This window comes from Ochotona princeps, chromosome 2 (genome assembly GCF_030435755.1).
Source record: "Ochotona princeps isolate mOchPri1 chromosome 2, mOchPri1.hap1, whole genome shotgun sequence".
Taxonomy (NCBI): Eukaryota; Metazoa; Chordata; class Mammalia; order Lagomorpha; family Ochotonidae; genus Ochotona; species Ochotona princeps.
This window is the reverse complement of record NC_080833.1, coordinates 53,355,149-53,367,587: the sequence shown is the minus strand read 5'-3', so window position 1 is coordinate 53,367,587 and position 12,439 is coordinate 53,355,149. Positions and strand designations below refer to the sequence as shown.

Here is a 12,439-nt window from a genome sequence, read left to right as displayed (position 1 = left end):
GTTCAGCTGCTCCATTTCTGATCCAGTTCCTGATAACACCTGGGAAAGCAGTGCAGACAGCCCAACTGCTTGGGCCCTGCACCCACCTAAAAGTCCTGGAGAAACTCCTGGCTTTGGATCAGCCCAGCCCAGCCACAGCCACTGCAGCCACTTGGGAAGTGAATCAGGGAATGGAAGAGCCATCCCCCTGCCTTCATCTCAAACTTGTTCAAATAAATAAAAGAAAATCTTAAAAAGCTAAAAATTGTTATCGGAAATTGGCAAAAGACAATGTAAACAAATCACATAGAACAGTCAAGAATATACTACAAACTGGGGAAAAGTACAACTAAATGTTAACTTCATTAGACTAATAAAAATATCAAGTCTCAGTGTAAATAATCAAAACATTGTCCTTTACCTGCATCTAGAAATTAGCACACTTTTGGTCTATTTACTTATGTAGCACAAACCACTAGTAGTTACAATATGACTATGATTGGAAAACTAGCAAAGGTAGTCCTAGTTCTGAAGAACACAGGAAAAAAGAACACTACCTGAGCAAATATCACAGGTAAACAAACACTGATGATTGCAGATTTTAAAATTCTACACCAAAATAGTAAAAATAACATTTTGAAAAACAGGGGAAGTAGGTAAATACTAAGATAAATCTGGGGAAAAGTCTCATTTTCAACTTGCTTTTAGCTGAAAAAAATTTTTAAGATTTATTTATTTTTATAGGAAAGTCAGATATACAACAGAAGAGAAGAGACAGAAAGGAAGATCTTCCATCCAATGACTCACTCCCCAAGTGAGCGCAATGGCCAGTGCTACACCAATCCAAAGCCAGGAGCCAGGAACCTCGAACCTCCTCCAGGTCTCCCACATGGGTGCAGGGTCTCAAGGCTTTGGGCCGTCCTCGACTGCTTTCCCAGGCCACAAGCAGGGAGCTGGATGGGAAGTGGAGCTGCCAGGATTAGAACCGGTGCCCATATGGGATCCCGGTGCATTCAAGGCAAGGACTTTAGCTGCTAGGCCATGGCGCCGGGCCCACACTTCATAAGTTTTGTAAAACTTTTGAGACACATGCATTTCCCATCTGCTGATTCACTGCCTACAGGCTGACAACAGCCAGGGCAGGGCCAAGCCAGAGCCAACAGCTTAATCCAAGTTTCCCATGTGGTGTCAGGGACTACTGAGTGATCAACTACAGTCTCTTAGGGAAGCATATTAGCAAAAATCTGGAACTTCCGTGGGGTTAAATCAGGTACTTGACTACGAGATACAGGAATCCCAAGCAGTTCCCTACCTCAGCTTTTGAAAATGCTCCCTGACGCATCTGGGTTTTAAAGTTATGTGGTCATGGGGCCCGGCGCAGTGGCCTAGCAGCTAAAGTCCTCACCTTGAAGGTGCCGGTATCCCATACAGGCGCTGGTTCTAGTCCCGGCAGCTCCACTTCCCATCCAGCTCCCTGCTTGTGGCCTGCGAAAGTAGTTGAGGATGGCCCAAAACTTAGGGACCCTGCACCAGCATGGGAGACCCAGAAGAGCTCCTGGCTCCAGATCGGCACAGCACCGGCCACTGCAGCCACTCGGGGAGTGAATCATCGGACGGAAGATCTTCCTCTCTGGCTCTCCTCCTCTCTGTGTATCTGACTTTGTAATAAAAATAAATAAATCTTTTTAAAAAATGGCGTAGTGGTTAAAGTCCTCTCCTTGAATGCACCGGGATCCTATATGGGCGCCGGTTCTAACGGCCCCACTTCCCATCCAGCTCCCTGCCTGTGGCCGGGGGAAAAGCAGTCAAGGACAGCCCAAAGCTTTTGGATCCTGCACCCTCGTGGAAGACCTGGAGGAGGTTCGAGGTTCCTGGCTCCTGGCTTCGGATTGGCTCAGCTTCAATCGTTGTGGCCGCTTGGGGAGTGAATCAACATCTTCCTCTCTGTCTCTCCTCCTATCTGCCTCTACAATAAAAATAAATAAATCTTAAAGTTACGTGGTTACATTGGTCATGAATGGCTATGTCAGGCCTGATTATACAGTAATAGGCATTGGTTTCATTATGTTATGGGTCTCATGGAAGAACTGACAGACAATTGTCGGTAGCCAGCCATCTCACAATTCCATGCGTGCAGTTACAGTAGGAACGACATGAGTTAGCTCAAAGCTAAAAACTGTCAGGAGAACCCATCACACTCAATACAAAAACTCCAATTAGACAGAAAACATGTTAATATCCTGACAATGAATAAATTCTGAGGAATCAAAGATAGGATCTGTTCCTGACTTAAAAAAAAAATACAGATGCATACCTACACTAGAGAAAAGAGGTCATGGGGCCCGGTGGTGTGGCCTAGTGGCTAAAGTCTTCGCCTTGAACGCCCCGGGATCCCATATGGGCGCCGGTTCTAATCCCGGCAGCTCCACTTCCCATCCAGCTGCCTGCTTGTGGCCTGGGAAGGCAGTCGAGGACGGCCCAAGGCTTTGGGACCCTGCACCCGCGTGGGAGACCTGGAAGAGGTTGCAGGTTCCCGGTATCGGATCGGCGCAGCACCGGCCCGTTGCGGCTCACTTGGGGAATGAACCATCGGATGGAAGATCTTCTTTTCTGTCTCTCCTCCTCTCTGTATATCCGGCTTTCCAATAATAATAAAATCTTAAAAAAAAAAAAAAAAAGAGGTCATGTCCCAGGGTAGCAAGGGTTGGTTATTTTGGTGTTAGAAATAGAGATGGTTTCCTTCTCTGAGCTGTCCGTATTTTCTAGCTTGCCTATAATCAGCATGTCTTTCTAATACCTTTTCTTTTTAAGTTAAATAGATGCGGAACATGTAATCTTAAAGCAATAATCAGTTTGGATAAAGACAGGAGTCCCCTGTCCGTAAGCACCACCCCAGTCACTGGGCAACAAATTCCTGAGTATTTGGTCCGGCAGAGGACGCAGCAAGCTCCCTGAAGTACAGAACCACCTCTCTACTCCCGGGCTTTCGCAACCCTAGGAGACAGAGTCGTCCCGCACAAACTAAATCTCTCCCGTGTCGCCGCGCGCCAGGGGGCCCACGCAGGACCACCCCCCTCCGCCGGCCACCTCCCCTTCCCCCCCAACACCTCCGCGGGCCCGAGGGGCAGGAAAAGAGCGGGCCTTGGCTTGGAGGTGGCCGACCGTAACCACCACCACCACCTCCCGCCGCCACCCAGGCCAGACCGCCTCGCCTCCCAAAACCTCCATTTCCCAGTCCGTCCCGCTCCCTCGCACGGCCTCTGGAGGCTCGGTAACCCAAAGGGCTAAGTCCAAGCCACGGGCCACCCTCCCCCCCTGCTCCACGGCGCTCGGCCGCGGAACACAACCCGCAGCCCCGCAACGCGCGTCCCCGCCTCCCCCGCGCCCCGCGAGCCCGCGCCGTCCCCCTCACCTGGCAGCTGCAGTCCTGGGGCAGATTTCTCACCAGGATTTTCCTGCGGTTGGTCAGCTCCCGCCGCATCCGCTGCAGCCGCGCGGCGATCTCCTCGGGGGGCAGGGCGGCGGGCGAGGGGTTCCGGCCGCCCTCGAGCGCCTCGGCCGGGCTGCCTGGCTCCTGGGGCCCCGGCTCCTGCCCAGACTTTGGCTCCGGCGCCGATTCCGCTCCCGGCTCCGGCCCTGACTCAGGCCCCTGATTAGGCCCCGGCTCCGCTACGGGCTCTGGTTCCGACTCCGACCCCGACTCCGGGCCTGCTTCGGGCCTGGGTTTCGGCCCCGACTCTGGGCCAGCGTCGAACTCGGGTTTCGACCCCGACTCTGGCCCCGCCTCGGGCCCTGATTCCGGCCCCGGTCCCAACTCTGGTCCGGGCTCCAGCCCCGGCTCTGGAGCGCTTAGGCCCGGGCCCCCTTCGCCGCCGTCGTCTCCTACCGCCGCCGCCATCTTCCCCGGCGTCCCGCGGCCGCGAACTCCTCGCCGAGTTCGAGGAGAAACGAAGAGAAAAGGCGAGCGGAGACGAGCAGAGGCCGCGGAGTGGGCCCAGACACCGCCAGGGAAGGAAGGTGGGAGGGAAACGGGGAGGAAGAGCGCCAAGGAGGCGGCACCACAGCCGGCAGCCGACGGGCGGAGAGAGGAAACCTGAGGAGGAGCCGAGAGCCACCTCACAGGAACCTCCCCTCAGGCGCCGACCCCGCGCAGGGCCGCGCCCCGCCCCCAAGGCCCGCCCACCGGAGCCCGGGCGTCGGGCCGACACCTGCGCGGGCGGGCGCGCGCTCCGCCTCGGGGACCGCCGGAGGTTGGGGTGTAGCCCTTCGGCGTCGGCTCCCGGGGCAAGCTGAAACGCCCAGCCCCGGGCCCGTCCTGCTCTGCGCACGTGACGCCGCGGCTCTCCCGCAACTGCCGCGCAGTGGCGTCTCGAGGGCAGCCGGACTTGCCGTACCGGTGCCTTGCCACAGCCGGAAGCGGTCTGGGCAGTAACCTTTCAGCTGCTAACTGCGTCTTCGGTATAGTTTGAGTTCACCATGAAAAGTAGGATTTGAGCTGTTTTAGCGAGAAAAAAAGGGACGTTGAGCAGACACTTGTTAATGCATTTAGGAACATCATCGTAATGTATTTTCCTCGCTGTGCGTGAGAAAGCCATTGCTGTTTACCTGTCGTTCAACCCGGCAGATGGAGTTTGCAACATAAAACTCCATGTCGACTTTATACCATTCTCTATACCTGCAATGTCCGCATACATTCAAATAGAGGAATGATGGACTTTGTGACTGTTGCTGAGGGACTAAGCCGTTGTTACATTGTAGTGGTAAACAGTGGGAGGAGGGGGAGAGGCTGGAAGGGAAAATCCCTGAGCCTAAGGAACTGGAAAAAAAAAAAAACTCAATGCTGAAACAATGACTGGAAAGAAAGAGTAGTTAGCTGGACAATTATGTGAATAAAAGCTTCTGGAGGGCCTGGCGGCCTCGCCTTGGACGCCCCGGGATCCCATATGGGCACCGGTTCTAATCCCAGCAGCTCCACTTCCCATCCAGCTCCCTGCTTGTGGCCTGGGAAAACAGTCGAGGACAGCCCAATGCATTGGGACCCTGCACCCGCGTGGGAGACCTGGAGGAGGTTGCAGGTTCCCGGCTTCGGATCGGCGCGCATCGGCCCGTTGCGGCTCACTTGGGGAGTGAGTCATTGGACGGAACTCTCTGTCTCTTCTCCTCTGTTGTGTATCTGGCTGTAATAAAATGAATAAATCTTAAAAAAAAAAAAAAAAGCTTCTGGAAAGAATTACCTTCAGTAAAGTTCTCAATCCATCAACCTTTGGTGTCAGCCCAAAAGCCCATTAGCAAAATGAACCTGTGTCACAAGAAATATACGAACCCAAAAAAAGTCTTTTTAGAAATGTTCATTTTCATCTACTTGAAGGATGGAGGGACAGAGACCTTCCATCCACTAATTCGTTCCCCCAGTTACCCGCCCAAAGCCTGGGCTGGGCCAGACCCAGCCAGAAGACTAGAATTCCATCCAGATCTCCAAGGTCAGAAGGAGGATGTGACACATCCTCCCTGCCCCTTATGCGCAGTAGCAGGAAGATGGACTGGAAGCAGAATAGTGGGAGACTCCCACTGGCACACTGATGGGTGTCCGAAGTAGACATTTAATATGTTGTACTATAATAGCCCACAACCAAAACCGAGTCTGTAACACTATGTAATGTTGCTAATGAACATAACCATAACAAGAAAAAAAATTTTTTTAAACAGTATATGATAAATTTACTACTCGTGCCCCTTGTATTACTGGATGCTAGATATATTTCGTACCTCTTCACAATAATTCAATTTTATTTTCCTCACTTTTCATATGAAAAAATGCAGTTGATTCTGATTAATCAACTGAAGGCCAATGCTCCAAGTAGTAGAAAATGATTCACTTGTAATTTTGGGTAGAAACCCAAAAATATGGCTAATATTCCTGGTTTACTCTGCTTATACTTGTATCAATGAAATGATATTCTCAGAATAAGAAAATCTACGTAGCTGAATACAGGTTGGTAATCACAAGGGGTTGGGAAAGGGATAACAGGAAACAGTTGCTTATGGGTCCAGCTGTTCATTCACAGTAATAATGTTTAGAGATGTCTACTGAGTATTGTGAAAAGATACATTTATTTTGGCTCAAAATTTAAAAATTGTGTGCACTAGGGTCTTCAAAAAATGTATACAGTACTATTGTGTGTATTCCAAAAACTTTTGCACCAAAATAAACTTCTTTTTTATACCATTTCCCCATAAACATTCTGAGATATGCTCTTAAAGGCAATGATTTCCTAATACTGCGAGTGGGCTTTATTACTTGGGTTTCACCTCATAACATTCTAAGTGACAAATTTACAGTTGATAGCTCTGCTTTTTACACGTTTTGTACTCTGAGACTCTATGCCACTGTGTTTTTTTTTTTCTGAAGATTTATTTTTTTATAGGAAAGCCAGATATACAGAGTCGGAGGTACAGAGAGAAATCTCTTCTAGCTACAGGCTCACTCCCCAAGTGACTTCAGCAGCCTAAGCTAAACTAATCTGAAGCCAGGAGTCAGGAGCCAGGAGCTTCTTCTGGATCTCCCACATGGGTACAGGGTCCCAAGCCTTTGGGCCATCCTCTACTGCTTTCCTAGGCCACAAGCAGGGAGCTGGATGGGAAGTAGAGCAGCGAGGACATGAACCAGCACCCATATGGGATCCTGGTGGATGCAAGACAAGGATTTAGCCACTAGGCCATTGTGCTGAACCCTATGCCACTATATTTGAACATCAGTGTTTTTCATGGCCAGATACTACTGTATTGTGTGAATTGTAATAATTAGCTTCACTAATCTCAGTGAAAGAGTAGCTGATGGAACAACACTGCGGACCAAATTCTCCATCTAGCATCTAAGGCTATGGACACACCAAAACAGACAAGTATGGGAAGTGGGATCTCACACCTGATGCAATGAAGCCAACACCAGTTTACAACAATTGAGACTACTCTAATAACACCCTCAGGACTCTCTTCCCCTATCAAGATCCCCTGGAGCAAAATCAGGGGACCATCTCTATTCTCTACTGCTGCTGTGATCGAAGCAAGGAGCTGTGCAACATCTCCCCTGCCCCTGTGGTCACAGCAGGTACTGGGGAGGCCAAGAGTCAGAGTGCCAGGACAAAGGAAGCACAAGACCAAGGGAGTGAGTCCCTTCCTATCATGAGCCTTTATAGGGACTTGGGAGAGGAGTGGTTACACGACAATGCAATATCGCCCCCTCTCAGGTTCCAGAAGATGACAGGTGAGCATCACAAGTGGGCAGGAAAGAATACCTAGATGGTGGCGGGAGAGTGGCTTCCAAGCTCCTGACCCTGAACTAGCTGCCCACCTCATTACAAAGAAAAATGGTTATTTCTCTGCTTGTATCCATGATACTCTAAAATCAAAAATAACTAAGTTTTGCTTTAAATTTCATTCCTTTGATTTAAAATTGTATGCATTTTAAACTCCCTAATGCCTCATTTTGTAGAACTGAGAGATTTTGAAAAGAATATTGTTTAATGTGGACAAGAAACATGAAAAGCTTTAGCATACACAGTAGCCTTGAGCTAAGTCTCATTAAGGTTCAAAACATGTTCATCCAAATGAGTATCATCTCCTTGATAAACATTTATTAAATGTCTATTACATGCTAGACTAAATATATATATGCATATATTTTTTATATTTATATACAAACATACATAAATGCAGAACAACAGAATCGGGTTCCTATATATTGGAACCTAAACTAATTCTCAGAACATTATGCAATATTTATAATTCAATGTGATATTAAATACATAAATACAAACTTCTGGAAAATATAATCTGAATGTAAATTTAATGATGCTGCACTTGCCCCAAACATTTTTAATGGCCAATTTTTTAAAGATTTATTAATTTCCAATGGAAAATCAGATACAAATCAGAGAGCAAGCTCTTCTATCTGCTGATTCACTCCCCAAGTGGCTGCAGTAGTTGAAGCTGAGCTAGGAGCCAGGAGCTTCTTCTGGGTATCCCACATGGGTGCAGAGTCCTAAGGCTTTGGGCCATCCTCAAATGCTTTCCCAGGCCACAGGCAGGGAGCTGGATGGGAAGTGGAGCAGTCAGGGATATGAATGGACACCCATTTGGGATCCTGGCACATGCAAGGAGAGGACTTTAGCCAATAGGCTATTGCACCAGAGCCATTGCTTAAAATATTGTACAAGTTTTTGTGTGTGTGTGTTGGCTTGAGTCTATGACAAATTCTTCTCCATGGTTTCTGCAGTAGCAAATTTCATCTGTTAAGGACAGTTTCAATTTTTGCAAAGAATTAAATGTTCCTTCAAGCCCAGTGTAGTAAATGAGTCAGGTGTTTATTATGTTTTTAGGGTTACAATGATGTAATTGGAGAGTTGGGGCTCCTTATGTCAGGTTATTAAACCAATTTTATCATATGGCTAGCTGGAATTGATCCTATTGCTTGAACAATATTACTGTGTCTTATATAGTGTACACACACACACACACACACACACTGTGTTCCTATGGGAGATCACTTTTAAGCTTTTTCATTTAATTTAGTGGAAATGTATGAAACAATGGAAGATAAATTTTACGTCACAATCCAATAATTATACACATAGTTGGAATGAGAAAATCAACAAAAATCATTAGTACACTCTAGTACTTTGTATTGTATTTCATTTTTTAAATTGCTAATATGACAGATAAAATGGATTTTTTAATGCTACTAATGGATCATTATTTACATTTTGATATAAACACAGCTCAAGGTTTCAAATCAGTCTCCTGTATTGTTACTCTCACTCAATTATTTCCAATGAATTTGGGGGAGAGTTAGCAACCACTAATTTGAAATGTTTACAACCAGATTAATTGTTATTAGAAGGAGATGAATGTTAACTGCAGACTTGGAAACACTAGGATGATTCCAAAGAGTCCTTTCATTTCAGATTTAAGCCTGAATCTTTTTTAAGAATAATTTTTTTATTGGAAAGGCAGATATACAGACAGAAGGAGATATATAAAGATCCTTTGTCTGCTGGTTCACTCCCCAAGTGGCCTCAACAGCCAGACCTAAGTTGAATCCAAAGCCAGGAACCAGGAGCTTCTTCTGGGTCTCCCACATGGGTGCAGGGTCTCAAGCCTTTGGGCCATCCTCTACTGCTTTCCCAGGCCACAGACAGGGAGCTGGATGGGAAGTGGGCCAGCTGGGATTAGAACCAGTGCTCATGTGGGATCCCAGCAGGTTCAAGACCAGGATTTAGCCACTAGGCTATCGTGTTAGACCCTCAGCCTGAATCTCTAAATAACAGCTTCCTGGCAAACCAAGAGCACTCTAATCTATCCTTGAAGTGGAATACAATTATCAAGCTTCAGCATACCTACCAATATCTATAAGCAGTTATCATGATATGTTATTACCTATTCTTACCTATTAAGGAGCCAAGTGCTACTGTCGCCTTTACCTAAAGAAAAACTGGTGTTTGTTTTCGCTTATCTTTTTTTAAAGATTTATTTATTTCTATTGGAAAGGCAGATATACAGAGAGGAGAGACGGAGAGGAAAATCTTCCGTCCGCTGATTCACTCCCTGAGCAGCCGCAATGGCCAGTGCTGAGCCAATCTGAAGCCAGCAGTCTCTTCCAGGTCTCTCACACAGGTACAACGTCCCAAGGCTTTGACCCATCCTCCGCTGCTTTCCCTGGCTACAGGCAGGAAGCTGGATGGGAAGTAGGCTGCTGGGACAGGAACCAGCACTCAGATGGGATCCTGGCATGTTGAAGGTGAGGACCTTAGCTGCTAGGCTACCATGCTGGGCCCTGTTTTTGCTTATCTTAAGTTTCAGTTTGTGGGCCGGGCACGGTGGCCTAGCAGCTAAAGTCCTCGCCTTGAATGCCCCGGGATCCCATATGGGCACCGTTTCTAATCTCAGCAGCTCCACTTCCCATCCAGCTCCCTGCTTGTGGCCTGGGAAAGCAGTCGAGGACGGCCCAAAGCTTTGGGACCCTGTACCCATGTGGGAGACCCAGAAGAGGTTGCTGGTTCTCGGCTTCGGATCGGCGCGCACCGGCCCGTTGCGGCTCACTTGGGGAGTGAATCATTGGATGGAAGATCTTCCTCTCTGTCTCTCCTCCTCTCTCTGTATATCTGACTTTGTAATAAAAATAACTAAATCTTAAAAAAAAAACCCTCATCTTCAAAAAAAAAGTTTCAGTTTGTAATAACAATAATAAAAATAGCCTTTTTATGCAAGTAATCTTAAGTTTACATAATAATGTAAAGAAAATAAGTATGTGCAAAACCTGGTAAGCTGAGGTGGGAGTATAAGCTGATAGTTGAAATGTCTGCGTCTCGTGTTGCAGTGCGCAGTGCAGGTCCCATTTTCACTCCTGATCCCAGCTTCCTGTAATGCAAGAAGTAGGTGGGTCCCTGTTGTCCATGTGAGAGCCATGGAATGAGCTACTGGCTTCTGGCATTACTCTGGCTGTTCTAGAATTAGCTAGCAGATGGAAGATCTCTCTCTTTCAACCACCCCCTCCCTCTTTCCTTCTGCCTTCAACTTAATTAAAATGTAAGAAAAGGAGGGAAAAAAGACCCTGTGCATCACAAGAACCAGTTACACAATCAAAACACCAGATTGGGTTGATTTTTATTCAACAGTGAAATTTCCCTGGAGAAAGTAATTGTAACTCAGTAATTGCAAATTCGGGATGATACAAATTATGAATAAAGTGCTTTTAGTAGACCAAAGGGATGTTGGATTTTGACACAGGGGACAATATCATGTGAATCTGGGTCTTAAAAGATGCCTGGGAGTTTTCTAGATGCTACAGGGCAAGTAATGGCACCAAGAACAGAAAGAGTCCAGAGCCATCAAAGGGAACGGCATCCCCAGGAAGAAACAACTTGGTGCCTCTGCGGGCGAGTCTTTTTTCTGGAAGAGTAACAGGAAATAAAGGAGAAAGGAAAAGCAGGTCTCACTCCAGTGCTTAATTTTTTTTGTTTTATTTTTAATGTTTTTTACATAATTGAGAGCGATGCACACCAATGTGGGCCTCTTTTTAAGGTGGGTAGGGTCAGGCATGGAGGAAGGTGGGTGGGACAAATGTTTCTATCTTTTTCCTCCTGTGTCCACAGAGGAGGGGAAAGAGGCAGCAGCTCCTTGCTGTCAGACTATATCAGCACCTGCAAATAGGGGAACAGTTCTTTGATGATGCCTTAGAGATCCACATGTAGACAAGGGTGTTCTGAGGGTATTACTGGAGTGTTCCTGATAGTTCTGAGATGTCTTTGGCTTCATTGCATCAGGGTTAAGAAAATATTTCCAGGTCTTTTGGTTGACAAAGTCCACCTTAGTGTACCACTGATCCAGACACCTGCTGTACAACTTGCCCAGAATTGTCCAACCTGTTCCATCATCTGATAAAGGAGTTGACATCCCCCGCTGGCCAGGATGAAATGGCTGTCATGTTCCGCTAGTGCATCTAGACATGCTGTCCACTGCACAGTCAGCAACCGAGGAGGCCTAGTCTTGATGCTTGTACTCTTGTGATTTTCCCTGTGGTCAGGGTCTTAGTCCAGTGGTCCAGTTAGAGGGTCTCCTAAGAAATCTGGTCTGGGGTCACCTCAAAGTTGACTCCTGTGTGTGTCAGCCAGTGCAGGGTCCTGTGTGGTCTGTCACCTGCACCAGCCAATGCATATACTGGTGGATGCCACTGTCTGGTCAGTTCTGCCCCTAGCCCCATCTTTCATAAGAACCAATGGATGCTTTGGCCTAGCCCAACCAGCCTACCACAGACCCGATCCTCACACATACCAGCAGGTACCACGGCCCAGTTGGGGAAATCCCAATAACCTTCACCAGGCCCACTCCCATCTCCAGTTTTTGCATGTTCCAGCCTTTCCTGCAGCCTAACCTGGCCCAGCCCACATCCCATCCAGCTCTCATGCACACCCACAGGTGTTGCAGCTTGGCTCAACCCAACCCACCTCCAGACCTGGCCCTCAATTATGCTGACAGGTACCACTACCATGTCCAGCCTGGCCTGACCCCAGCCCCAGTTCTTGTGCTCACTAGGTATGGTACAGCCTAGCAGGGGAGCGCCCACAGTTCCCCTGCCAGGTATGCGAGCAGCCTTGGAACTTGTGCCTGCCAGGGGGTACAGTGGTCAAGCCTGACATGACTTCAGCTAGTCCTCACTCTTGCTAGTTGGTGCTGCAGCATATACCAGCTGGCCCACACCCATTCTGGCTCTTATGTATTCCAGTGGGTACAGCAGCCTAGCCCAGCCTGGCCCACTCCCAGTACTAGCTCTCTTGTGAACTGGCAGGTGTTGCAGTCCAACTAAGTTCAGCCTGGCTTTCACTTGTGCCAGTGTGTGCTGTGGACTGGACCAACCCAATATGTGCCCAGACCCTGCCCACACGTGTGCCAATGGCTGGTATGG

At 47.8% G+C, this 12,439-nt stretch overlaps 1 protein-coding gene across 1 annotated transcript in view; it reads right to left on the bottom strand.

Annotated features, from left to right (window-relative positions):
- The window catches only part of RAVER2 (ribonucleoprotein, PTB binding 2), a 62,352-nt gene extending 58,233 nt beyond the window's left edge, over positions 1-4,119 (bottom strand). Inside the window, exon 1 of the mRNA XM_058657556.1 lies at positions 3,392-4,119. Within this exon, the coding sequence (XP_058513539.1) occupies positions 3,392-3,877 (486 nt within the window). The 5' untranslated portion in view covers positions 3,878-4,119. The remainder of the gene's footprint in view (positions 1-3,391) is intronic.
- Between the last annotated feature and the right edge of the window lie 8,320 nt (positions 4,120-12,439).